General features: G+C 36.1%; 1 protein-coding gene across 3 annotated transcripts in view; it reads left to right on the top strand.

Moving 5' to 3' along the window:
* Positions 1-10000, top strand: part of vps8 (VPS8 subunit of CORVET complex) — a 109561-nt gene that overhangs the window by 21391 nt on the left and 78170 nt on the right. For all 3 annotated transcript variants that reach the window (XM_060860734.1, XM_060860735.1, XM_060860733.1), the window contains exons 21-25: positions 4877-5099; positions 6364-6453; positions 8252-8303; positions 9347-9389; positions 9731-9803. In XM_060860734.1, the coding sequence (XP_060716717.1) occupies positions 4877-5099; positions 6364-6453; positions 8252-8303; positions 9347-9389; positions 9731-9803 (481 nt within the window). The remainder of the gene's footprint in view (positions 1-4876; positions 5100-6363; positions 6454-8251; positions 8304-9346; positions 9390-9730; positions 9804-10000) is intronic.

The raw sequence follows: 10000 nt of genomic DNA, 5'->3' as shown, positions 1-10000 counted from the left end.
AAACTTTCTACATTAAGAGACGCTTTGAATCTAAAATGACTGATTTCCAGCCGGTTTCAACATCACCACTCGTTTGAATGAAAGGCTAAGCTGTTCGCTATTTCTAAATATATACCACAAATCTGTTTGCTTGCCAGGATAACTGATCAGTTGTCCAGGCTGTTAAACACACACACGTACAGCTCCGCAAATCATGAGCATAGTGGATATGTCTCAAGAGTTATATCAGAAATGTCACCTGTACTGTTATTTTATTTCACTATAAATGTCAGTTCGCTGGAGTGTTTTCTACCCAAATATATTAGTATTTACCTTTACCTGAACTCAGAACTTATTGTGTTGTATTTCACAAGAAGATATGAGCCACTTCAGATAAAAATTAAACTTGTGTTTATGAATATTGAATCTTCGTATCACAGAAACTTCCCAAATGATTGTATTTCTTTCTTTAGGTGAGCAGACATGATGCTCTTCTTATGCCTGTCTGATAGAAATGCTAAAATATTTCTGATAGTCTGAAGATAACAAAATGGTGCCCTACATACTGTATATGTATACGTGTGTGTATATTATATTACACTACACATGTTTCTGTGGAAACAGCTGAGAAAATGAACTTGCATTGAAATTTGGTAGACAAACCTAAGAGAAACAATGTTGTATGAATGTGTAATTAATAAACATTGACAATAAGCTAGCTAAAGAGTGACACTAACAGCTTAACTAGCTATCAGAGAAACATTAAATCTTTCATACGGAAAGATTGCAAAGGAAGACTAATAGTAGCAATGAGACAAAAATTTGAGAAATACTGAACTAGACTTCAAATTTTTAACTACAAACTAAACATCCAGGGTTTCTTCCAACAGTCTTTAATCTTAGCATCATCCATAAACTGAAAATATATGGGTTTTGCTGTATTAAGAAACACCATCATTAGCCTTTATTAGTCTTAGCTAGCTAATGCAAGGCTATTTTATCTTTGTGACAGTGTATGTGATGTTGTAAAGGCACAGCGACAGTGGAAATTACACAGAAATATTGACAGCATTAACTTTTTTTTCTCAGATGTGTGCTGTATAATATAAAAAAATATTCTACTTCAAATGAACTTGAGCGCCAACTATAAACCGAACATCCATTGTTTCTGCTATATTGAGAAACATAAACATTAGCCTTTATTAGACAGGATATTACAGAAACATATTAATAATATTAACCCTCAGATGTGTTCAGTATAAAAGATCTATGATTAGATTTTCTTAAACAAAAACATTCCCTCAATGAGCAGTAAATGCTAATTAGAGTTAGCCATTCATGTGGAATCTTCACAGAATGTAAGGAGCTAATGATTTAGCTAGCTAACATGTAGCTGTGTATGGACATGTAGCTGTTTATCGAATTTATGGACATTATAAAGCCACCTTGCCAGTGGAAATGTGACAGAACTGTCTAGAATATCAACATTTACCTCAGATGTTTTGGTAAATATCTGCAAAAAGGCATAAGATGGTAAAAATTGTGCTGTAATTGCATTTAATATGTTATGGTTATGTTGTGTAACACGTCATAGCCTCTAATCTGTTTGACAATTTTGACATTTGAAACGTTGGCGATCACAGGAGTGATGCTGTGGGTGTAAATTTTCATATAGTGAAGTGATGGTATTTAGAGTACATTAATTTGACAGGAGAAAACATTCTCTATCTCTCTTTAGCTTTCTTCTCTAACACACACAGTAACCGGAGGCTAAGATCGTACAGATCTGCTCGTTAATGTCCTGAACATCATCTTGAGTTTTGGAAGAGTAGAAATTCTCCTTCACATTTCATCATCATCCCCCTCCCCATCCCTCTCCATCTGTCCCTGTTTCATCTGCATTTTGGTGATAGCTAGTAACACTTTAGTGCACACACACACACACACTTCGCTTCCCTCATACACTGATCTGCTGTGAAAATGTGCTCTTGGCTGCTAGGGCTTGTCTTGGTTTCACAGCCAGATCCCAGTATGTGTTAAATTTTCTCTCTAGAGAGAATCATGTTTGTCATGTAAACACCTTGTGTGTGTAATTAGATGCCCTTGTTCCTCATGTTCTCTCGTGCTTTATCCGTATTCGTGTAAGGTAGAGCAGGGTAATGAGAATACTGATAAAATATCAGGGATATATTTTCTACACAGTCACATATATTAGAATAGAGGGACTGACCCTGGAACAGTGCTTTTTGAGTTTAGTCCATACACTATAACCGTATAATCAATGTGTGTAAGGCTATGTGTGTAGGGATGCGTACATACATTTTTAGTATCTCTGTAAGAATTTATTTTGTGTCAGTAAATAAAACATACAGACACAGTGTGATACAGAGTATCTGATATCTTATGTACAATTTTCTAGCCACAACCTTCAGAATATTGAAGGTCACATTCAATATTGATCAAATATCCAGTGTTTGCCGATGGGCTACAGGATAGGTCTGCGTTTGATGTGAGTCAAGATGCCCTTGGTCACGTTTATTGACATAATTACCAGATTCTTGTGAAACTAGAGAGGATATCTTGCAAATACTTTATTTGGATCTCGGAGAAACTCCCAAAAGAATGAATTACATGCCAAGCACAACACTGACAGTGAGGCGAATGTGGTATGAACACAACTCAACAGTGTAGACGAGAGTGTCTCTCTGTTTACAGAGTAAATATATATAAACAAAATATATAGACTTTAAGAATGGTGTTGGTGTTGGATGTGTGAACATACAGCAAATAATTAAGATGAAACACAGCATCATGAAGTAAAGATGTAGTAGTAGTAATAATTTCCAGAATCGTTATGGGATACTACGGCACAAACCTTCCCACCTTTTATACTCAGTAAATTGGGGTATCGGGCCTTTGAATGGATTTTCTGGCTGTGAGTCTGATCTAAAATGAGTCAGGACTTTCAATTGTCTTTCAGTGTGAGACGTGTGTTTTTCTTTCTGTTGATAACCTTCCACAGAATTTTAGTGGTTGAAGAAAACACCTTCAAATTTTCGATGTTTGTGAACAAACACTTGCGGCGTCTCAGAGAGCAGAAATGGGTTTGATATCAACATTTACTTTTAAGATAGAATTTATTGTTTTTATTTATTTATTTATTTCACAAAAATGTTGCCTTATTTTATTTAAATTAATGAATTTTGATTGCTGTATATATTGAGATAGCGACCAGATTGGATTTTCTTGATTGTAAATGCACTCGGTTGAAATACTTCACAAAAATAACAATGCATCACCTCAGAGCAGTTTGTGTAACTACCAGAGTCGCTTGAAGTTTGCTTGTCTCAAACTATCTCAATGGATTTATTATCACCCTCAACTCTGTCTCAAAGACTCTCTCTCTCTCTCTCTCTCTCTCTCTTTCTCTCTCTCTCTCCCTCTCTCCTCTATTCCTTGTTAACTCTGTTCTGTCTCTTTTTTTTTTTTCCTTCCCATGAGTATTTCAAAAGAAAAATCATGTGTTAAGGTTTGGATTGTCACAGTAACCTAATTCCCTGTTACTTTTTTTTTATCCCTGTTTCTTTCTTCTTTTTTTTTAACAAGTGAATGATATTGTGGATTGTTTTTAAGCATTAAGCAATTGCTTTTTGCTTAGAAATGCTGTAACAAACAGCTGAACGATTTGAGCATTGTACACATTTTTATATGTCTGAATCAAAACACTACTTATCCCAGCTGTGCAGTCTTCCTTATATATGTCTGTTGAATTGGCAGATTATTAGGCACAGCTGTCTGACAATAACTCGATTGATTTTCTGGTAATCCTGTAATTTATGGAATCTCAGAAATGACATTCACATAACCTGGTTAGTTATCTCAGAATATTTATATACTCATGATTATAGAGTGAGCTAAAAGAACATAATATAATTGCAAATGTGTCATGACTGACAGGAGCGTCTCAGTCTGTTTGCTCTTTGGCATTACAGTCTGTCTGCAGTTTATAGGTTAAAGACCTGAATGTAGATCAGAAAAGGTTAATGGTTTCCCAGAATGCCATAGGTCACTTCCTTTTCATGTCAGTGTGCCTCATTTGTCCTGTTTGTCAGGTGCATAATGAACATCACCTCCGCTGAGAGGCTTCAGGTTTGTGTTTATTATATGGAATACTGAACTAATACTGTAGGATTGGGTAGAATATTTAAAGTGTAGTTGCAGTAAAAGTGTGTGTGCGTTTGAGTGATAATCAGTAGACAATAATCCTGGTTTGCACTTTGATCATATAGAACTGCAGGAACAGCATGTGACAGTCATTTTTTAAACCAGTTCTGACTACTGAAGTTTCATAGCATAAATTAAAAGGAGATTGTTTTATTTGCTTTTAACAAGAGACATTCTCACAACTTAGCGTTGAAAAAAATATAAATGTAGGTGACAGTGAGATCTGGTGTAGATGAGTAAAGATAAAAAGTACTGATTGTGTACTGAAGAGTCCTGGGATGAGGATAGAACAGAGTTTATGATTATAGCAGCAGTTTTTATTTACAAGTCTACAGTATAAACTTGTGAGAACCAAAAGTTTCTAGTCAAAAGGTGATTATTTTCTAATGAGATCACATCCTGAGTCAACAAAACAGGATCTCTGTTGTCTTCTTGGAAATAGATGTTGATATTCTTGGAGATGTTTTCTCATTTTCACTGTCACCATCACTTTTATCTTACATCTTAACTGTGTCTGTATGCTAGCTTATTTGTTAGCCTCAGTCATTATCTAGCTTATACTCCACCCACTTGGTTGAATAAAGAATGTATTATGTTTGACTTCTCGCATCGAATGCACAATTTCCAGTGAATCCACCTTGTGGTCTGAGGTCAGTGTTTTGTTATTGTTCAGGGACCTGCTGTTTAACCAGATCTACTCGAGGCTGGTGGAGAACTCGGTGGCTAAAGGCGTCTTCTTGGAGAGTCTGGAGCCGTACATTCTGAGCGAGCGGATCGGCTGCCTGACGGCTCCCGTCATGAGGGACCTCCTCAGTTACTTCCAAGAAAATGGTATGATGGAGAGTGTGGAGGGCTGCCTGGTGCACATGGACATCACCAACCTGGACATACAGCAGGTGGGTCTAATCTCAGTGCACCTGACAGAATATGTTTCCTCTGCATCAATCTACACTTCTTTTTATTTGTTTATATATTCGCGGTCAAACCGACATGATTGTGTAATCAGCACCTGCGCCTCTACCACTCCTACATCTGAAACGCTTAACCCAGGTGCAGAGGAACGATAACAACAAGGCCCATCTGTGTACAGATTTCACTGTAGAGCTGTAAACACTGTCCTACAATCTTACACCCACAGAAAGCACTTGAATTGTAGTGTTGTTTTCTGTTATGATTGAAGCCTAAATTATTGCCAAACTGGTACCTTTTTCATACTTGTTAATGGAATAATTGCACATTCAGGCCCTCTTTTAGTTTGTTTTCATTTTAGAATTATACATAAATAAGGATGTAATAATACACACCAGTCACAATTCAATTTGATTCACATTACTGCCTTTTGATTTTGATTCGATTCGGGTCTCAGAATATTTTTCAATCAAAATATGCTATTGATTCACCATATTTAAAAAAAAAATTGCTCATAAACAAACAAACAAACAAAAACAAATTAATAAATTCTTCCCTAAATTTTGATTGAATAAACAAAGTGTCTGACCCAGGGGCTTTGACTAAAACATAATGAGCTGTGTAGCAGTAATAGAGCTCCAAAGTTGGCTAAAAAGCCCAATATCAATGTCCTCTGGTGTTGTCTGAAAGCAGCCAAGTATTTGCATAACCATATTAAGGCTCTCCATGAAAAAATGATCTGATTATTCTGTATATTTTAACTCTATAGGCTGCACAGATTAGAGCTACATTAGGATGTATAATTAATAAAATTCTCATTTTCATTATATGAATCACAAATTTCCACGATGCACAACACATTTTTGCATCACAGTGCATCATTCACCCCAATATCACCCCTATTAATATTAATATAGTCACAATATAATTTTTTTTCTTCATTTTTCAGATTTTCATACCACAAGCCCAAATTTTTTCATGTGTCACATTTCAAATGAAAATAAAAATGTTCCTGCTGCACTCTCACTTTGTTCCATTCAACCTTATTTAATTTATTGTCTGGAATTCCATGTCCTGAATTCAGTATCAGCTTCAGCTTTGAAGTTTCACATTCTGCGTCCCGACTATTGCTTTGGTTCCGTGTCCTGAATTCCACCGTTTCAGAAACAGCATCAGCTTTTCCACACTACACTCAAACCCTGCTGCTCGTTAACATGTTATTGTGTGGTGTTTGAATATTTGTGTGTGTAGGTGGTGCAGATGTGTTGGGACAACCAGCTGTACGATGCCATGATATACGTGTTCAACAGTGGCATGAACGATTACATCAGCCCCATGGAGGTAACACACACACACACACACACACACACACAACACTAAGGTCAGTGAACTAATGGTGATAGTGAGCAATATAAGGTTGTCACAAATACAGATTATTGGATTTTACAGTTTATTATTATTATTATTATTATTATTATTATTATTATTATTATTATTATTATTATTATCTGATCTAAATATTTGACATCCATCCATTCATTCATTCATTCATCTTCTACCGCTTATCCGAACTACCTCGGGTTACGGGGAGCCTCAGGCGTCATCGGGCATCAAGGCAGGATACACCCTGGACGGAGTGCCAACCCATCGCAGGGCTATCTGACATCCAAATAATTATAATTTCCAATATAACCTTCATGGCAATACTTCAATTTTAGGGCATATATATATATATATATATATATATATATATATATATATATATATATATATATATATATATATATATATATATATATATATATATTTCTTTTTATATAAATGAACAACACATTAAAAACAAGTGAATTACTGCAATAAACATAATTTATTTGTTCATTCTAGCTTTTTGTGTGTTTTGAAATTTATAGTGGACATTATTTTCTGATATGTTTATATCTATTTTTATTTTTTTAAATCCATTTTTATATATGGTTTCTGCTTTGAAATGAAAGTAAGATGCCCACCGTTAAATGATTGTGTTGTTAACTGGTTTTGTTTAACTATTGTACAAATTGTCTACATGACCTACACCGATGTACCTTATTATCACATATTTGCAATCACTAGCATTTACAAAACCCCGCTGTAGAGAGAGAGAATGAGGAAGAAAGAAAAATAGATAGAAAAAGAGAGATTAAAATGTGTGTGTTGTAAATAGGATTATGTGTCCAGACATGGCTGGTGTAAGGCAGCTTTTGTTTTTAGATGAGTTTTGTCAGTTGGGAGAGAATAAAAAGTGGGCTAATATATTTGCTTGGAATGTTGGAAAGTGTGTCTGTGTCTGTGTGTGTCTGTGTCTGTGTCTGTGTCTTTGTCTGTGTGTGTGTCTGTGTGTGTGTGTGTGTGTCTGTGTGTGTCTGTGTGTGTGTCTGTGTGTGTGTCTGTGTGTGTGTCTGTGTGTGTGTCTGTGTGTGTGTGTCTGTGTGTGTGTCTGTGTGTGTGTCTGTGTGTGTGTGTGTGTGTCTGTGTGTGTGTCTGTGTGTGTCTGTGTGTGTGTGTGTGTCTGTGTGTGTGTGTGTCTTTGTCTGTGGGTGTCTGTGTGTGTGTCTGTGTGTGTGTGTGTGTGTGTGTGTGTGTGTGTGTGTGTGTGTGTCTGTGTGTGTGTGTGTGTCTGTGTGTGTGTGTCTGTGTGTGTGTGTCTTTGTCTGTGGGTGTCTGTGTCTCTGTGTGTGTCTCTGTGTGTGTCTCTGTGTGTGTCTCTGTGTGTGTCTCTGTGTGTGTCTGTGTGTGTGTCTGTGTGTGTGTGTCTCTGTGTGTGTCTGTGTGTGTGTCTCTCCATGTGTGTCTGTGTGTGTGTGTGTGTGGTGGTCTGTGATGAAGTAGTGAATGCACTATTAACTCAAGAGGAAGATGAAAGTCTTGCAGCCGGCAAGATCCTCTGAAGCGCTAGATGAAAGAGAATTGATATTGTAGAATAATTTACACACACACACACACACACACACACACACACACCTGCCCGTGTCATGTTTTGCTGCAGGTAGGGTGATCAATTTGCTCTTCACAGTATATATCTGTGTATACTGTAGCTGGTGCTTCGAGGCCTACTTTAAATAAATAGAAATAATTTATTCTTTCCCTCACTTCCTGTTTTCAGAAGCTCTTTCAGGTGATCGGTCCTCCACTGCGAGAAGGCAAACCTCTCACAGGTAGATCTGCTTCCAATAATTAGCTCATGCCTGTGGTAACTAAACAGTTATTAACCAGCAGCACTCATATGAATTCTAGAGAGAACGTTCTGTGACAGTCTGAGATCTGCTAGTTGTTTTTAGCTTTATTGCTAGCAGTGTTTAGCTTCACAAGCCGTGTCACTTGTTGAAATCACCTCAGATGTTTGTGAGCCAGCACTAGGTCCCTTCTTAGAAAATTAGAGGTAGTAAACTGCTATTAATTCATTGTTAGCTAGCAATAAGCCACGGCTTGATAGCAGAATGTTACTTAGGATAATTTTCTGAGGAGTTTTCTCTTGCGACTGTGGTACTTTAATTCATGGTTGTTTTTCTAGCACCAAAAACAGTGATGTGCTTTGTGCTTCCTTTTTGGTTTAATGCTAACAGTTTTCAGCTTCACAATTAATGTAGTAAATGTGCAGCAATAATTTTCTACCTCCGGGTTTTTGCTTGTTATCTAACCTAGCTAAAATGGAGCCTATGAGTTTTAGAAGTGCATTACACCACCTCCTTTTATTTAAAAGCACTGTGTAATTCAGATAAAAAAAATAAATAAAAACATTGCAGTGGTCGCTGCTAAAAATCGAGGAACTGTTTGCTAAAGCTACATAGCTATGCTTTAGCTTCTTATTAAACAATCTTCAAAAGTGTGTGACGTACATCATGGAAATGTGTGATTCTCATCATGGACATCAGGATTTTATTTTCCATGCGTCTAATCACTGGTTTTACAATCAGAAGCTGTAAGTGCAATATATTAGCTAAGAATTATACAGTGAGCTATAAAATAGCTAGCTGGCTTGTATTACACTTAGGGATTGTAATAAAATAGCCAGATAGCGAGCTAGCTTGCCAGTTAGCGTCTATTATCGTATATATAGAATACTATAAAATAAAGATATTAATGACTATAATACAGATAACTAGCTGGCTAAGTGTCCTAACTTGTGTTTGTCCATTTTGGACCTGAACTTGAACTTGAGAAGGTAAAAAGTATTATTTGTGCACATTTCTCTTTGCAGATGAACAGGTTGTCATGGGAAATAAGCTCCTTGTCTACATTAGGTGAATACACACACATACACACACACACACACACACGTGTGTATATATATATATATATATATATATATATATATATATATATATATATATATATATATACGTATATATATACGTATATATATATATATATATATATACGTATATATATATATATATATATATATATATATATATATATATACGTATATATATATATATATATATATATATATATATATATATATATATATATATATATATATATATATATATATATATATATATACATATATATATATACAGACACACACATATATATATACACACAAACACACAGCGTGATGTTTGTCTCTCTCTCTCAGTTGTTGTCTAGCAGGACGAGCCTATCCTTTAGGGGACATTCCAGAAGACCTTGTGCCACAAGTTAAAAATCAGGTGGGTGTCCGTCTGTGTGTCCGTCTGTGTGTCCGTCTGTGTGTCCGTCTGTGTGTCCGTCTTTGTGTCCGTCTTTGTGTCCGTCTGTGTGTCCGTCTGTGTGTCTGTGTGTCTGTGTTTGTGTCCGTCTGTGTGTCTGTTTGTCTGTGTTTGTGTCCGTCTGTGTGTCTGTGTTTGTGTCCGTCTGTGTGTCTGTG

The sequence above is a fragment of the Tachysurus vachellii genome, chromosome 24 (assembly GCF_030014155.1).
Source record: "Tachysurus vachellii isolate PV-2020 chromosome 24, HZAU_Pvac_v1, whole genome shotgun sequence".
Taxonomy (NCBI): Eukaryota; Metazoa; Chordata; class Actinopteri; order Siluriformes; family Bagridae; genus Tachysurus; species Tachysurus vachellii.
This window is presented reverse-complemented; position numbering and strand designations above follow the sequence as displayed.